Here is an 18,162-nt window from a genome sequence, read left to right on the forward strand (position 1 = left end):
GACTTTTATAATAAAATCTTTTATTTTTACAAATCTGAACGGACTGAAAACGAACGTTCCGCCTCCCCCGCGGCACGGCCAGGGATGTCAGTCATTTAAAGAATACTGTACTTACAACACGTACTCGCAACACGTCTTCCAGGGCATAACACCAACAAGAACATTAGTCATCAAAAAAAAGCACAGCTTGATTGTCTTTACAATTACAGAGGACAGCCCAGGAGAGAATCCATTTAACTCCCCATCCCTGGGTTAAACTGCCTCCAGTGGAGTAGCACTGATTCTCCATAGCAGGAGGGCCTCACCGAGACTGAGTCACTTCTCTGTAGAAGCTGGAGACAGAGGTGAGTGTGATTCTGCAGCAGTCTGAGATAGCAAGATGCCTGCGGGAACTGAGCAAAGGCTCAGTTATTGATGCAGGGTGGTCAAGGACTGTGTCTGCAGCAGGGCTGTCCAGTCCTGGTCCTGGAGGGGTCAGTGTGTCTGCAGCAGGGCTGTCCAGTCCTGGTCCTGGAGGGGTCAGTGTGTGTCTGCAGCAGGGCTGTCCAGTCCTGGTCCTGGAGGGGTCAGTGTGTGTCTGCAGCAGGGCTGTCCAGTCCTGGTCCTGGAGGGGTCAGTGTGTGTCTGCAGCAGGGCTGTCCAGTCCTGGTCCTGGAGGGGTCAGTGTGTGTCTGCAGCAGGGCTTTCCAGTCCTGGTCCTGGAGGGGTCAGTGTGTGTCTTCAGCAAGGCTGTCCAGTCCTGGTCCTGGAGGGGTCAGTCAGTGTGTCTGCAGCAGGGCTGTCCAGTTCCGGTCCTGGAGGGGTCAGTGTGTGTCTGCAGCAGGGCAGTCCAGTCCTGGTCCTGGAGGGGTCAGTGTGTGTCTGCAGCAGGACTGTCCAGTCCCAGTCCTGGTGGGGTGAGTGTGTGTCTGCAGCAGGGCTGTCCAGTCCTGGTCCTGGAGGGGTCAGTGTGTATCTGCAGCAGGGCTGTCCAGTCCTGGTCCTGGAGGGGTCAGTCAGTGTGTCTGCAGCAGGGCTGTCCAGTTCCGGTCCTGGAGGGGTCAGTGTGTGTCTGCAGCAGGGCTGTCCAGTCCCAGTCCTGGTGGGGTGAGTGTGTGTCTGCAGCAGGGCTGTCCAGTCCTGGTCCTGGAGGGGTCAGTGTGTATCTGCAGCAGGGCTGTCCAGTCCTGGTCCTGCAGGCGTAAGTGCGTCTGCAGCAGGGGTGTCCAGTCTACGTCTGGAAGAGTCAGCACCTGAAGTCCTGGTAGAAGCTGTTCAACTGGTTCAATCAAATCAGCAATAAGCTGATTCAGGTCAGTAAGAGTCTATAGACCAGACTCCTCTCCTGGACCAGGCGTGAACCCCCCTATTATAAGGTGGCAACCATGGTATAGTTCACCAGATAGAGAACATCCTCCCCCTTCCCCCACAGAAAGTGGACTAATCCGCCCTTCCTGGAAGAGAACCCCCATCCCCACCCCCCCACCTCAGTGGAATTGTCCGGCCTTCCTGAAACAGGAATACAGAGAGTTTTAATTAGATGAGGAATTGTGGTGAGGTGAGGGAGGTGGAGAGGGTGAAAGAGAAATACCGGGAGCAGGAGAGAGGGGTTTGAAAGAGGGAGAAAGGTGAAGAGGGGTGTGGAGAGCAGGACAGCGGGCAGGATGATCAGAGTGAGAAAGCTGGTGAGAAGAGAGGGTAAGAGAGACCGTGAGTGAAGGACAAGGAATGGGATATTTCTTCGTCCTTTCTCCCTCCCTTGAGTTCCTCCTTCTGCTCTTTCTACACCTCTATTTGTCCCTGGTTCAGATGGACCCTCAGCTGCTGGGCTCCATTCAGGATTTTCTTCTGATGGCCCAGCAGGGACACCCCGAGTCTCCGGATATCCCTGGGAGCACAAAGGAGAGAGAGCTTGCAAACGATTCTCGTCGGCGGCTCCGTGGGTCGTCAAAAAGCTCTTGGAACTGGAGAGCCGGGGACACGGACAGACGCACAAGCGGACAGACTCACTCGAGCGTCAGGCCAGCTGCAGCTTCCAGGGAATGGAGCTCGGCTTGGTCGAACTCCTCCTTGTAGCGCCCCATCTTGAGCGCGTCCAGCCAGTCGGACACGGTCAGCACGGCTGAGAAATCCGGCGGCGCGTGGCTCAGCAGTGGCTGCGAAGGCCTGAGAGAGGAGCAAGGGGCTTGCTGGATGAATTTGTGCTGAATTAACAGTGGGCTGGAAGGGGATCACGACACCTCCCACAGGACTCTGCTGACCTCTGCTGGTGCACCTGAAAGCTGTAGCTCTTCGTCAAACAAAAGCTCCCAGAAGACTTTGCTTCCTGAGCATCACATGGCTATTGTCAGATGCACCATGGGAGTTGAAGTTCCCCATCTGTCTCAACCTTGCACTAGCAATGTTTAATCATCTAGGTCGCCCTCTATGAATTAGCCTGGCCATCCCTTGATTTCTGTTTCTTAAAATAGACACATATAAAATGGTAAATATACTATTAAGGCATATGTCCTAATATTGTGTGAAGAAATGGTCATGTAGTCCAGGTGCACCATGGGAGATGCAGTCCATACTATAGACTCATAGACAAGCACTCATTGAGCTCCTCTCTCTTAAAAACTACATCTCCACTGACACCTTGCTTTCCTAACGTTGGGATCTGTCAGTGCATGATGGAAGCTGTACTTTTAGTCTGTCTCACCTGGTGGTTGTGACAGTTTTGAGCATGGAGGGGTGTCTCATGAGCCGGTCCAGTGTGGAGACGATGTTGTCGAACCCGGGTCTTTCTGTCCTCTCCTGGGTCCAGCAGTCCAGCATGAGTATGTGCAGAGCAGCTGGGCAGCTGGGAGGAGCAGGCAGGCGGTACTGATCTGTAACTGCATTCATCACCTAGAGAGAGCAGGAGAGTTAAAGGGAGAGTTCTAGCCTTTACACATAGAAGTACCAGGACTACGCAACAGTGGCACCGCACTGAGACAAACGCACAGCACGGTAGGAAAGTGACAGAGATTGGAAAGGAGAGAGCACAGCGGCACCTAACCTCCTGATTGCTCATGTCCCAATATGGGCGCTCTCCGTATGACATCACTTCCCACATGACGATTCCAAAGCTCCAGACGTCGCTTGCTGTGCTGAACTTTCTGTGCTGAATTGCTTCTGGGGCTGTCCACCTGACTGGAATCTTAGTACCCTAAAAGACATGGAGAGGGTTATCAAGAACATATTAATATTGATCCTAATGTTGGAGACACACCTCACACACAAAGATTAATACAGATACTAATATAGACCCTAGAGACACTCGTCACACACTGAGATTAATATAGACCCTAATATAGACCCTAGAGACACTCCTCACACACTGAGATTACTACAGATACTAATATAGACCCTAGAGACACTCCTCACACACAGAGATTAATACAGACCCTAATATAGACCCTAGAGACACTCCTCACACACAGAGATTAATACAGACCCTAATACAGATCCTAGAGACACACCTCACACACAGAGATTAATACAGACCCTAGAGACACTCCTCACACACAGAGATTAATACAGACCCTAATACAGATCCTAGAGACACTCCTCACACACTGAGATATATACAGATACTAATATAGACCCTAGAGAAACTCCTCACACACAGAGGTGAATACAGACCATATTATAGACCCCAGAGACACTCCTCCCTCTCACCAGTGAAGCTGTGTAGGTGGGGATGTTCTTCTCCTGGTTCCTCATCAGCCTGGAGAGCCCAAAGTCAGAGATCTTGCACACGAGGTTGGCGTTGACCAGGATGTTGCGGGCCGCCAGGTCACGGTGGACAAAGTTCTTCTCGGACAAGTACCGCATCCCCGCGGCGATGCCTCTCAACATCCCGACCAGCTGGAGCACGCTGAACTGTCCCTCGTTCTCCTGCAGGAGCGAGGGAGTGAGAGGGAGCAGACATTCATACAGCAAGCACACCGCACCCGGTCTGACAAGGGCAGAGCCAACCAAGCGGATTTCCTCTGACAGTCTGCACACTGAGATTAGGAACAAGTAACAGGTTTATTCCCTGCTGAAAAAAAGAAGAGAAAACACAACGTTTCGGCCGTGGAGCCTTCATCAGGTGTGATCATGCTGAGATTAGGTCAGATGTGAGACGTTTAACCATTTAATCGGCGTGTTCACCCCAGGAGTCTAAAGAGCTATGCTGTGGCCATTAACACACAAAGATGCTTTTGTGATTATGGTAGCGCTCGTTAGCCTTGCTGCCCTGTAGTGTTGAGGCCCTGGATTCAACTCCAGACCTGGGGTGCTGTCTGTGGGGGGTTTGTATCTTCTCCCTCTGCTCACTCGGGTCTCCTCCTACAGTCCGAAGACAGGCTGGCAGGTCTTCTTTGGCTTCAACTGGGGAGACTGGGGAAACTGGCCCTGGTGTCCGTGTGTGTTTGTGTCTGGGTGTGTCCTGGGACGAAATGGCATCCTGTTCCTGCCTCGTGCCCATTGCTTGTCAGGACTGGCTCTGCCCCCGGGACTCTGAACTGGATAAAGTGGTTAGGAGATGGATGGATGGTACTCCTGTCTCCAGTGTGCACTGAGGAAATCTGGTCTAATTCGGTCCTCTGTCAGTCACAGGGATAGGGGCTTGATATCAGCCTAGTTTCACAGTGACCAGTATTATAAGATTGACAAAGTGGGAAAGAGCACCCCCTCACACTGTACAAGCCCAGCAGGTGACCTGCAGCTCCCAGGAGTAACCAGTGCCCAACAGCCAGCACACACCCTGAGGAAGCTGTCGAGCTGTCCGTTGTCCATGTACTCGGTGACGATCCTCTCCGGGCCGCCGCGGGTGACCACGCCTTCCAGCCGCAGGACGTTGGGGTGATCGAACTGGCCCATCACGCCCGCCTCCGCCAGGAAGGCCCGCCTCGCCACCTCCGACACGCCCGGCCGCAGGGTCCGTACGCACACCGCCACTTCCCCCCGGCCCCCCGACCGGTACCGGCCCCGCTGCACCTCCCCGAACTGACCTGACGCAGGGAGAGAGAGGGAACAAGAGGGGGGGAGAGAGAAGCACAGGTCAGTGTGTCTGCAGCAGGGCTGTCCAGTCCTGGTCCTGGAGGGGTCAGTGTGTCTGCAGGGCTGTCCAGTCCTGGTCCTGGAGGGGTCAGTGTGTCTGCAGCAGGGCTGTCCAGTCCAGGTCCTGGAGGGTTCAGTGTGTGTCTGCGGCAGGGCTGTCCAGTCCTGGTCCTGGAGGAGTCAGTGTGTGTCTGCAGCAGGGCTGTCCAGTCCTGGAGGGGTCAGTGTGTCTGCAGCAGGGCTGTCCAGTCCTGGTCCTGGAGGGGTCAGTGTGTGTGTCTGCAGCAGGGCTGTCCAGTCCCGGTCCTGGAGGGGTCAGTGTGTGTGTCTGCAGCAGGGCTGTCCAGTCCTGGTCCTGGAGGGGTCAGTGTGTGTCTGCAGCAGGGCTGTCCAGTCCTGGTCCTGGAGGGGTCAGTGTGTGTCTGCAGCAGGGCTGTCCAGTCCCGGTCCTGGAGGGGTCAGTGTGTCTGCAGCAGGGCTGTCCAGTCCCGGTCCTGGAGGGGTCAGTGTGTGTCTGCAGCAGGGCTGTCCAGTCCTGGTCCTGGAGGGGTCAGTGTGTGTCTGCAGCAGGGCTGTCCAGTCCTGGTCCTGGAGGGGTCAGTGTGTCTGCAGTAGGGCTGTCCAGTCCTGGTCCTGGAGGGGTCAGTGTGTGTCTGCAGCAGGGCTGTCCAGTCCTGGTCCTGGAGGGGTCAGTGTGTGTCTGCAGCAGGGCTGTCCAGTCCTGGTCCTGGAGGGGTCAGTGCGTGTCTGCAGCAGGGCTGTCCAGTCCTGGTCCTGGAGGGGTCAGTGTGTGTGTCTGCAGCAGGGCTGTCCAGTCCTGGTCCTGGAGGGGTCAGTGTGTGTCTGCAGCAGGGCTGTCCAGTCCTGGTCCTGGAGGGGTCAGTGTGTGTCTGCAGCAGGGCTGTCCAGTCCTGGTCCTGGAGGGGTCAGTGTGTGTCTGCAGCAGGGCTGTCCAGTCCCGGTCCTGGAGGGGTCAGTGTGTGTCTGCAGCAGGGCTGTCCAGTCCTGGTCCTGGAGGGGTCAGTGTGTGTCTGCAGCAGGGCTGTCTAGTCCCGGTCCTGGAGGGGTCAGTGTGTCTGCAGTAGGGCTGTCCAGTCCTGGTCCTGGAGGGGTCAGTGTGTGTCTGCAGCAGGGCTGTCCAGTCCTGGTCCTGGAGGGGTCAGTGTGTGTCTGCAGCAGGGCTGTCCAGTCCTGGTCCTGGAGGGGTCAGTGCGTGTCTGCAGCAGGGCTGTCCAGTCCTGGTCCTGGAGGGGTCAGTGTGTGTGTCTGCAGCAGGGCTGTCCAGTCCTGGTCCTGGAGGGGTCAGTGTGTGTCTGCAGCAGGGCTGTCCAGTCCTGGTCCTGGAGGGGTCAGTGTGTGTCTGCAGCAGGGCTGTCCAGTCCTGGTCCTGGAGGGGTCAGTGTGTGTCTGCAGCAGGGCTGTCCGGTCCTGGTCCTGGAGGGGTCAGTGTGTGTGTCTGCAGCAGGGCTGTCCAGTCCTGGTCCTGGAGGGGTCAGTGTGTCTGCAGTAGGGCTGTCCAGTCCTGGTCCTGGAGGGGTCAGTGTGTGTCTGCAGCAGGGCTGTCCAGTCCTGGTTCTGGAGGGGTTGGTGTGTCAGCAGATGATCTATGTCTCTTTATTCTATCAGCACCTGGGAGAAGCTGTTCAACTGTTCCATGTTAGCCAGTACCAAGCTGATTCCAATCATTAAGAGCTAAGAGTGTGGAATGAAAATCTGCAGGAACAGGACCAGGACCAGGAGTGAACCCCTCTATTATATGGTGGCACTCATGGCATAGATCATCAGGCAGAGAACATGCACCCACCTCCCCTTCCCCCACAGAAAGTGTACTAGTCCAGTCTTCCTGGAAGAGAAACCACCCCCCTCACCACCACCCCACACCCCTCAGAGGAGGAGATGAGGAGAAGAAAAGGAAGAGAGAGTGAGCAAAAGATGAAGGAGATGATAGGAAAAGAGATGGAGAGGATGAATGGAAACAGAGAAGGAGAGCCATTGATACACTGCATCAACTGAAGGACATGCTGCACACTGTATTATTACCTACCTGCACTACAGTACAGTAAAATGACTACATGTACATTTAGCACCAGCACAATATTTTCCATAAGGAGATGCACTATGAGCTGTAGAGTTTCCTCAAGAGTGTGCACAGCAGTGTATCCACATTGCACATGCCAATCTCTTCAGGACATTGATGGAGCACAGTAATCAATCACATAATCTTCCTTCTTTCCTTGGTAATCTTTGTCTGTCTTATTGTTTTGGATTGTGCTGTAAATCCCCAGAGGATAACAAAGCTTGAATTGAACTGAACGGTACCTACATTTCCCAGCATCACTTTCCAGAAGAAGTCATTCCAGTCTAATGCAGATGGAAGGTGATTAAGCTTTCTCTGCACTCCTCCTGCCTTTTAATCAAATTGTACAGAACAAAAGGTCTAGAAACCGAAGCAGTCCAATTGGAACCCAGGTCTAGCTCACCTGCACCAATCACCGCCTCGAGCTTGATATGGGCCGGGTCGATCTCTCGAGCAAATTCGCGGACGGCTTCGTTTGGGTCCTCATAAGTGGAGGGATCAACATAGTACTTCACACCACCTCCTAACATGCACAAAGACAAAGATTAATACAGATAGTAATAAAGACTCAGTTACGCTGAGATTGATATACACCATAACAAAGACCCTGAAGAAGCACATAACACAAATAGATTATTACAGACCCTAATATAAACCCAAGAAACAAACCTCATACATAGAGAATACGGGCCCTAATATAGACCCAAGAGACACCCCTCACATACAGAGGTTAATACAGACCCTAATACAGACCCTAGAGACACACCTCACACACAGAGATTAATACTGACCCTAATGTAGACCACAACTAACACAGAGCGATAGATAAACGCATTAATATAAACGGTGAACAGTGGGGAAAATTTACCTCTGTTAGTGATGTACCTCTGAAGTCGATCACTGTAAGGGCTCTCCCTGCGTTTACTAGAGAATAAACACAATTAATTGCTTAATTGCCCTGTCCATGCAACGGTACACAGCCTTAAGCTGCATGGTCCCTATCGGTGTGTGCATTCTTCAGTCTGTGGTTCTGTCTGAGTGCTCTTGTTCATTTGGGGTACGGGCGGTCACTGACCTTCGGAACACAAACACAAGGACCAGAGCTGCCGCAACCAAGAGGAAAGCAGCCCCGCCCATCACTGAGCCGACCAATAGGGGCAGGTGACTCTGCAGGGCTTGCGAGTGCTCCTCTGGGAGGGGGACAGAGAGAGGGCGTGGTCAGGGCCAGGCCTGGGCTGGGGCTGGGTTCGACAGAGCGGGACACACACACTCACCCTCACCCAGTGTGGTGAAGTACACAGTGTTGCTGTACGGCCCATAGCCTCGCTCGTTGCGCGCGCGGATCTGAAAGGCGTAAATGGACCCCGGGGACAGCTGACCTACTGTGGCCATGTTGGTCTGACTGAGCAGAGAGAAGGAGCTGTCCTCATCTGTACTCTGAGAGAGAGAAGTTAATATAGACTGACTGACTGGACACTACAGCACAGTGACCCTGACTGACTGACTGGACACTACAGCACAGTGACCCTGACTGACTGGACACTACAGCACAGAGACACTGACTGACTGACTGGACACTACAGCACAGAGACACTGACTGACTGACTGGACACTACAGCACAGTGACCCTGACTGACTGACTGGACACTACAGCACAGAGACACTGACTGACTGACTGACTGGACACTACAGCACAGTGACCCTGACTGACTGACTGGACACTACAGCACAGAGACACTGACTGACTGACTGACTGGACACTACAGCACAGAGACACTGACTGACTGGACACTACAGCACAGTGACCCTGACTGACTGACTGGACACTACAGCACAGTGACCCTGACTGACTGGACACTGTAAATAACTGGAGAGATGAGATTAATGCAGACACTCTGACTGGCCCACCTTGTCGTAGTATCTGAGCTGGTACTCCAGGATCTCCCCATTGGGCTGCTCTGGTTGGGGCCAAGACAGGGTGATAGAGTCAGCCGACCTGCTCACCTGGTGCACCAAGGGGACAGGAGAGGGCACTGCGTGAAAGAGAACGAGAGGGAGGTGGACAGAGAGAGAGTGTGTGTTAGTTTAGTGTACAAACCGAATGACTGGACACTGCAATGTCTTAAGATTGCACAGAGGAGGGGGTGAGGTCTATATGGTGGTGTTTGTGTGAAAAGCAGACTAATAAGTAGACACTCAAAGTCTTAAATCAGGACCACAAATGGGAGAGGTTTTTGGGAGAGGACTGTGTGACTAACTACTGACCCAGTGTAGCAATTACGACTTCTGTTCCTGCAGTACTTCTGTACTCCACTGGAGGGCAGTATTATACCAAGCTTTCCTAATGTACGTAAGGATGTAACATGAAACAGCAGAATCATCTGTTCAAAAGTCTCTTTCTGTTTAATCAATTTCTGGCGCTGTGAGGTAGCAGTGCTGGCCACCACGCTGCCCACAGGAGATGTGTCTCATAACATGCTGTCCACACGTTACAAGAAATTAAATTCAAACCAGTAAAGCACAAAGGCAGAATTCCTTTAATATAGTCGCATACAGTATGCACACTTTTTAGGCAGCAGGTAGATGAAGAATAGTTCTTCAATTATTCAGATTCAACTATATAATAATATATTATGACTAGAATTATATTACTAGAATAAATAAAGTAAGATTTTCTCTGTAGCTGAGATGACATCCTCTGTCTTTATGATGCCTTCTCTCTACCTCTGATCTCCTAACGGTCCATCTGTTGCCATCGCGAAAGCTTTCGGTTATTATTTTAATGGGGATTGAACTCATAAGCGACATGATACGGATTTGCTCACAGCGGTGAGCGGATTGTGCTGTGTCCAAGAGCGCGCTGCGTCGGCAGTCAAGCCCTGCAGTTTCCCAGCTCTCTGGGCTTTCGGCAGGACGGGGAGAGGGGGGGATCTGAAGAGCCGACCTCACAGCCTGTTGAAAGACGAGGTCAGGGGGAAAGGAGTCCAACGCCACCCAGAGAGCAGGGCAGGTGGAAGAAACGAGGGAATAAGAAACAGACAGAATCCCGCCTGGAGAACTCAGAGTCCCGGCATGAAAGAGAGCAAAGCCTCATGTCCGCCTGCCTGGTGCCGCCTGTGTCTAAAATGAGCTACTGCATCTCACTCCACCCCGTGTCTCTCTCCCTCCTCCTCCCTGCCTCCATCACTCTTGAGCAACATTGACTTGACAGCATCGCGTGACTGCAAGCCACCTGTGTCCTTAATGAGAGAGAGGGAGGGAGAGGAGGGGGTGAGCAGGGTTAATACACACTGTGTGGACACTGCAGTACAGACACTGAGAGGGGGAAGAGGAGGGTTAACACACACTGTGTGGACACTGCAGTACAGACACTGAGAGGGGGAAGAGAAGGGTTAATACACACTGTATGGACAATGCGGTGAGGGAGAAGCAGATACACAAACACACAGGCACTCACACAAAGAGAAATATGCAAACATACACGTAGATCCATACACACCGTGATGCATAAAGATCCACAGGAAGAGAAATACAAGCACACACGCACACACCCAGGTATGCAAGCTCACCTGATTGGCTGGTGCTGAAATTGACAGTGGCAAATTGGGGAGGTAAAGGACTCAGACCTGACACCCCATTGACCGCCTGAACCTGTCAATCAAAATCAAGCTTCAGTCAAATCTGTCCTATCGGCCACATGCTTCAGATTACTCCTGAATGACTATACCTGAGACTACATATCCCATATTTCAAAGGGACAGCATCACCACCCATAAATACAGGGATTAAGGCAAAATTGAGCATGGGAATAGTAATAGAAATCTTTCCAGAATGCTGGAATAGTCTACAGTACGTAATAGATTATGGTGACAGATGGCTCTGAGTAGAGAGTATTATATGCAGATATATCTGATATCTCTATCTCTCCCAACTATTTCTCCTGGATTTTAGGGTTTGATGCAGCAGGTACACATGAGAAAGGTCATCCAACATACAAAACACTCCAATATTGGTATCCACTGACAAGAGCAGGTACTGTGGGGCTTAAGGGAAATGTAGTTCCAGGCCTTACCGATTGTCACCCACAGAGACCCCACCCCCTCCCCGTTTCCTGCAACGGTTATACACTATAGTCTGACTGTGACCACACCCCACAGTACAGAGAAAACTGGGCTGGACAGTTGCAACAGTGACCAGTGTGTCCAGACCTTGCCGCACAGTGAAACCCCTCCAATCTTCTTGCTGACTGCCAGTACCTGTATGAGGTAAGTGACCCTGGTCAGCAGGTTCCCCAGTAGCACCCTAGTCTGGGTCAGTCCACTGGGCCGGGGGCTGTAGGTGACAGAGTCTCCACACCGCACACAGACAGCAGGGGGCGCTATGGGACAAACTCGACACTGGATGGTATAGGAGAGATCATCTCTACCACCAGCACTGAGGGGAGGCCGCCAGCGCAGTAGGACGCCTGAGCCCTCGTACTCCCAGGAGAGGGAGAGAGGTGCCGAGGGTGGAGCTAGAGGACAGAGGGAGAGAGAAAGAGTCAGCAAGGCCACTCGACATTGCAGCACTAGTTTCAAGAACTACAGCTCCCACATAAGGCAAAGGCATTTTGCAGCCTATGATGTTGGGTCAGTGTGTCTCAGTACCTGTACAGCCTGTGATGTTGGGTCAGTGTGTGTCAGTAGCTGTACAGTCCAAGGTACAGGTCAGTGTGTGTCAGTAGCTGTACAGTCCAAGGTACAGGTCAGTGTGTGTCAGTACCTGTACAGTCCCAGTTGTTGGGGTCAGTGTGTCTTAGTACCTGTACAGCCTGTGATGTTGGGTCAGTGTGTCTCAGTACCTCTACGGTCCAAGGTACTGGGGTCAGTGTGTCTCAGTACCTGTACAGTCTGAGGTACTGGGGTCAGTGTGTCTCAGTACCTGTACAGTCTGAGGTACTGGGGTCAGTGTGTCTCAGTACCTGTACAGTCTGAGGTACTGGGGTCAGTGTGTCTCAGTACCTGTACAGTCTGAGGTACTGGGGTCAGTGTGTCTCAGTACCTGTACAGTCTGAGGTACTGGGGTCAGTGTGTCTCAGTACCTGTACAGTCCCAGTTGTTCAGGTCAGTGTGTCTCAGTACGTGTACACTCTGAGGTACTGGGGTACTGGGGTCAGTGTGTCTCAGTACCTGTACAGTCTGAGGTACTCAGGTCAGTGTGTCTCAGTACCTGTACAGTCTGAGGTACTCAGGTCAGTGTCCGCTCTGTAGAAGCCGCTCTGGCACTCGCAGACCCTGGACCCTTCCACAGTAGTCCTGCTGTGAGACGGACAGACGGAACAGCGGGTCAGGCCAGGTTCTGGTTTATACTGGCCCACTGGACAAGCTGGGGGGAGACAGAGAGAGGCAAGGGTTACTGCCCGAACATCTTCAGCCCTGCGGAATATTGACAGGGCCCATCCCCACTTCAGGAGCCGGAAACTGATCCCGTTCCAGAACCAAAGCCGGGACCTGCTCCGCGAATCGGAAAAGAGCCGCCCGTCCTGGGCTATCCAGATTGTGAGGTCACCACAGCCCCTCGGACGGACTGGCATTCGTTCATGGCTGCCAGGGGCCGGACCATCCCGCTGAGCCAGCCCGACCCGAACCACACTCTTGTGGATATCTGCATCAGCTTGACTGAAACCAAAATAAGCCTCATGATGTCCCGGTTTTCTGGCCAGGATCGCTCTTTCTGAGGTGGCTGACCCTGGGAAATCTGCAATACATCCCAGGGCATTAAATAATGTCGAGTATGTTTGTCAGACCCCGACACCCAGTCTAGTGTCCCTCAATTCGTCGATACGTCGTTCCCGCTTCTTCCTGAATCGGGAGTCATTCTGCTACCCATGATACCTTCGCCCAGGCCTGTACAGAGGTAGCGCTCACATGTGGCTGGCTTTTCCCAGCAGCAGCAAGCCAAGTAACCGTACCAGACCACAAGGCACCTTATCTTTTAGCGAGAACGGTACAGTACTCTCGGGCACCACAACAGGCGTCGCGGCGAAGTTGACGTCCGTGGATTGCCAGACAGAAAGAGCTCGCAAGGGGAGGGATGGGGGCGGAGGAAGAGGGGAGGACGAAACGCTTGCTCTCCAACCGCAGACACAAAGCAGCTGACCCGGCACCACTCTCGAGATAACAAGAAGCTCCATCTACTGGAGCCAGAAGTGCTCAATCACTCGTGAGACGCAGACACGAACTCCTGCGGTTGGTGCAAACAGCTTTCCACCGGGATCCCAGCGGACTCGTGTTCCATAATGGCTCTGGCGTCCTAACGGAGGCAATACCCTATGCACGTAAGCTTTTACCTATTTAAAGCGTCGGCATATGTCGAAGATACACCCCCAAGGCTTCGGGAAGACCCAGGGGACGAGCGAGGCCAAGGGAGAGAGGTGCGAGGATGGCGGCTGTCAGGGAGGGAGGGCGGGATAAGAGGTTTTCGATGTCCTGCCGTCCCGCACTCCCGCGCCGCTCTCCCGACAAGCCCGCAAAGTGATTCCGAGAGTGCCGCCGCACCTCCCGAGGGTGTGATCCATCATTCATGAGGTCTCATACATTACCGGAGTGTGTTTGACTGCGATTTCCGACACAGAGCGGAGGTTTACAAGGGAAAGACATTATTCAGCAGTCCCCTGCTACGTACACCCTCCCCGTCTCCTGTCTGCCTGTTATCTGCTCTCCACTCTCTCACATCCACGTTCAAACTCAGAGAACCCTGACATGACTGATGAAGTACTTTGTTTCCAAAGCAATTACAATTAGTGAATATTTACAAAAATTCAGAAATATTATCATCTGATACTGTGACAGGAGATCACACACTGTATTATTATTATTGAGAGACAGGGTCACTGTTCCTCAGGCTGGGAGAGGAGATTGCACACTGTATTATTATTATTATTATTATTATTATTATTAAGAGACAGGCTCACTGTCTGGGACAGAAGACTGAACCTGTCTTATCTGGGCAAACAGATCTCTCTATGACTATTTTATATATCAAGGCTGTTATCACTGAGCCTGTCCTCTCTGGACAGCCAGGTCTGCCTGTGTCCATTTTCTATGTCCAGGCTTTGTCTTCTGAACTATTCTGTGTCATTTTATATCTTTCTATCTAATCTGCTCTTGTTTTGAAAACATACCTATTCCAGAATATATGGTCAAGGTCTGCTTTTAGCTGTTACTGCAGTGGTCCTTCTAGTTCGGTGCTATAGATTGGGTTGTATCGGGTTAAAGCGGGGGAAAAAGAAAGATCGGAAAAGTACACAACAAGCCCCTCCAAAAATACCACTGGGGACCAGAGAGCCCTCCCAAGAGAGGGCCCATCTCTCCATGTATTATTGACGGCGACACAGGAGAGTGCCTGAGAGAGAGGGGGAGGGAGAGGACGTGAGTACAGCAGGAAGAAACAAGGAGCTAACAAGTGTGAGAAGAAGCGAGAGAGAAGACGGGAGGGGGGTTGAACGCTCTGCGGCACGTCGTCAGTGCCCCCGGGAGAGAGAGGACCAGAGGGGGGAGGTGAGGGGAGAGACCGCGGAGAGAGAGAGAGAGAGGAGCGCTGCCAGTGGTGTGTGTCTAATTCAGTGATGACAGGCTATTTGGTATTTAGATCGCTGACCCAGTTTCCTTCTCAGAGCGCGGCGTGGCTGGCTGGGTTCCACACACACTCGGCACGCACACACCACAGACACCCACACACACGGGCACAGACGGGTTCTCCCTCGGCACATGCCCGGGGAGCGAGGTGCGGGACAGCTGTGGCACAGCTGGGGGGGCAACAGACGCTGGCTGCGGCCCACTGACAACCCCCCCGCCCGTTGGGAGGGGGCGATCACAACGATTTTCCCATCCAGCCTCCCCCCCCCCACCTCCTCCCGGCAAAGCGAACAGAGCCCCAGCGCTGTTTTGGCAGTCACGACATGCCGTTTCCAAAACCACACCTGAACCCAAAATGTGTCTAGAGACAAATAAACGATTAGAGAAGTCCACCAAACCCCAGTGACGCTCAACTGGACACAGACACTGGACACTGACAGACCTGACTGTCCAGAGAGGACAGACTCAGTGACCACAGCCTGGATATAGAAACTGGACACTGACAGACCTGACTGTCCAGAGAGGACAGGCTCAGTGACCACAGCCTGGACACAGACACTGGACACTGACAGACCTGACTGTCCAGAGAGGACAGGCTCAGTGACCACAGCCTGGACACAGACAGACCTGGCTGTCCAGAGAGGACAGGCTCAGTGACCACAGCCTGGACACAGACAGACCTGGCTGTCCAGAGAGGCAAGAGAACTCTTTACCTCCCCCAGCGATGCTGGTCCTCAGAAACAAAACAGGATGGACTGGAGCAACTGGGGTCGTCTTCCCACCACACACACACACACACACACACACACACACACACACACACACACACACACACACACACACACACACACACACACACACACACTCTTCCCCCCATCCCAGGAAAAGGAAAGGGCCTTTCCCACACTGGACAGGGGGAGTGTGAAGAGGGTCCCGGAGTGGGATCAGTCCCCTCTGGACAAAAGGGCTCAGTCCCAGGCCACGGGCCCAGAGCAGGGCTGGCCCTCGGTTCGGGTCGCAGTGCACGGACCAGCCGCCCAGAAACCAAACACCCGCCTTGCCGTGACTCTCGACTGCCGACACCGCTCACAGCTGCAGCCTGTTCGTTTCTCACAACGTTTCCCACCCCCAGTACAGCCCAGGCCCAGACTTGCTCAGCCCCTGATCTCTGACAGGGATGGTGGGACTGCTGCCTGGAGAGATCCCGGGAGTTCGGATCATGGGATGAGCTCCAGTCTCCAGGATGCTTTCAGACCCCTGGAGCCGCAGAGGCACAGCAGACTGCCCCTTGCTGGGGCAGGACAACTCATCTCCATTCCCCGGATCCTGCCAGAGGACTGATCCTGACACAGATACACCACGTGTCTTGAAAACATGTGAGCATAAGATCTACAAAGAGAAAAGCACCTTTTTTTGGGGGAACTACTGTTTCCTGGCGTTCGTGCAGATCATTTACCGTGAGGGAAAACTGTGTTTCTCCTTCTTGTCCAGGAGCAGAAGTGAACACAAGTCTGCTTTTTCCATCACAGCTGCTGGGCTTATTTTGAGGATCAAGAGCTTTTTTTCCTCCCCATCACGGATAATTTCAGTTGCCAACACAGCACCACATTCCCTTGGGATAGCTGAATATTACCCCTGCGCCTCATTCGCCCTGCACACGTTGTATGAAACCGTTCTCGGAGATGGAGCTGGGTGAGAACTGAGTACTGAGACATGACAGTGCTGCCAACACAAGAACAAATGGCAAAAACCTTCAGAAACATTAGGATAATAGGATAGGATACACTATTATTATTTGAGAGGCTCACTGTCTGGGCTGCAGCTCTATTGAGTTTCCTCCCCTAGTGTGGCTGTTTTGCACAGCCTGTCCTCTCTGGACAGCCAGGTCTGACTGCGTCCAGTTTCCGTGTCCAGGCTGTGGTCCTTAGAGCAAGATGGAAATTTGCCTCCAGGTGATACAGGTCTCCTGTCACCTGGTCTCCATGGCAGCCCGGTGCTGAACGACAGATGGGTGGGGCACAGGCTGGCTGCCACGCTAAGGCCAGCTCACCCCGCGAATCAGCAGCGGGGGCGAGCCGAGCACGACTTGGAAACCAAGCCCCCCGGGGGTCTGGCCGAGAATCACGGCGCCCAGATGACACAACAGACGATATCAATTCCCAATGTTGTGCTGCTTGCAACTGGAAATGTCCAGGTAAACCAGGTGCAGACTGGGCAAAAGCAACTGGATCTCTGGAGTCCCCAACTGGGAATTAGATCCAAGTGTTCGGAATCCGGAGAGATGCTGACAGAGTCAACTCCGTGGAATGCACAGCATGTTCTATGAAACCCACGAGATCTGAAGGGCAGAAATGCCTCATGTGTACAGCAACAGGATCCAAGCAGTGAGTCAGCATGGATTTAAACAACACACGCGGGGACATGGACAGATGGAGACAGGCGGCCGGGGGAGGAACAGACAAAGCCAGGAGCGAGGAGACGGGGAGATCCGTTAGACAAGGGCGTGATCTCTGTCAAGAAGTTAAGCGCCCGTCTGCCCAGCTCCAAGTGCAGGCCCTACCCCTGGCCAGCTGACCAGCTCGTCACAGGGCTGAGGCTCAGCGCAAGCCAAGGCACGTGCAAGAGGAAAACTGTCAAAATCACAACCTGGAATATCGGCCCTGAAATGTTCTTTTCTTCTTTCATCGCTTCCCCTGCTCTTTCAGGTTCCTTGCCCTTACCCAGATGACTGCAGCTCCCTCATGGGAAGAGAGGTGCTTTGCTAAATAAAGCTGCTTTTTCAGCCTGGGTTTCCAGGCTGAGAGACAGAGCGAGATGGAGAGGGGGAGGGAAAGCGGCAGGGAGGATGAAGAGAGGAGGAGGAAGAAGGAGAGGGGGAGAGAGAGAAATGACACATCCAGGGCAGCGTGATGAAATTGGTCACTCGTCCGGAAACGAGTGACAGAGACTGTGGGGAATAGAGGGAGACAGAAAAGCGACGGGCCAGTAATGACTCAGGGAGAGGGAGAACGAAGAGTTCCTTATAGACCTGACTGCAGAGAGGAAAGGCTCAGTGACCACAGCCTGGACACAGACACTGGACACAGAGGACAGGCTCAGTGACCACAGCCTGGACACAGACACTGGACACCTGGCTGTCCAGAGAGGACAGGCTCAGTGACCACAGCCTGGACACAGACACTGGACACAGACAGACCTGGTTGTCCAGAGAGGATAGGCTCAGTGACCACAGTCTGGACACAGACACTGGACACTGACAGACCTGACTGTACAGACAGGACAGACTAAGTGACCACAGCCTGCATATAGAAACTGGACACTGACAGACCTGACTGTCCAGAGAGGACAGAGTCAGTGACCACAGCCTGGACACAGACACTGGACACTAACAGACACAGCTGTCCAGACAGGACAGGCTCA

At 53.2% G+C, this 18,162-nt stretch overlaps 1 protein-coding gene across 3 annotated transcripts in view; it reads right to left on the reverse strand.

The window, feature by feature from the left end:
* The window catches only part of ephb6 (eph receptor B6), a 33,985-nt gene continuing 15,823 nt past the window's right edge, over positions 1-18,162 (reverse strand). For 2 of the 3 annotated variants that reach the window (XM_088618905.1, XM_088618907.1), the window contains exons 6-19: positions 12,335-12,490; positions 11,383-11,639; positions 10,696-10,777; positions 9,035-9,159; positions 8,401-8,563; positions 8,202-8,316; positions 7,995-8,050; positions 7,530-7,649; positions 4,753-5,000; positions 3,682-3,900; positions 3,020-3,169; positions 2,681-2,868; positions 1,990-2,145; positions 1-1,867 (exon numbers count right to left, since the gene is read on the reverse strand). In XM_088618905.1, coding sequence (XP_088475031.1) covers positions 1,762-1,867; positions 1,990-2,145; positions 2,681-2,868; positions 3,020-3,169; positions 3,682-3,900; positions 4,753-5,000; positions 7,530-7,649; positions 7,995-8,050; positions 8,202-8,316; positions 8,401-8,563; positions 9,035-9,159; positions 10,696-10,777; positions 11,383-11,639; positions 12,335-12,490 — 2,141 coding nt within the window. In that variant the 3' untranslated portion in view covers positions 1-1,761. The remainder of the gene's footprint in view (positions 1,868-1,989; positions 2,146-2,680; positions 2,869-3,019; positions 3,170-3,681; positions 3,901-4,752; positions 5,001-7,529; positions 7,650-7,994; positions 8,051-8,201; positions 8,317-8,400; positions 8,564-9,034; positions 9,160-10,695; positions 10,778-11,382; positions 11,640-12,334; positions 12,491-18,162) is intronic. The other variant, XM_088618906.1, reaches the window with a different exon arrangement.

This window comes from Lepisosteus platostomus, chromosome 25 (genome assembly GCF_059453375.1).
Source record: "Lepisosteus platostomus isolate fLepPlt1 chromosome 25, fLepPlt1.hap1, whole genome shotgun sequence".
Lineage (NCBI taxonomy): Eukaryota > Metazoa > Chordata > Actinopteri > Semionotiformes > Lepisosteidae > Lepisosteus > Lepisosteus platostomus.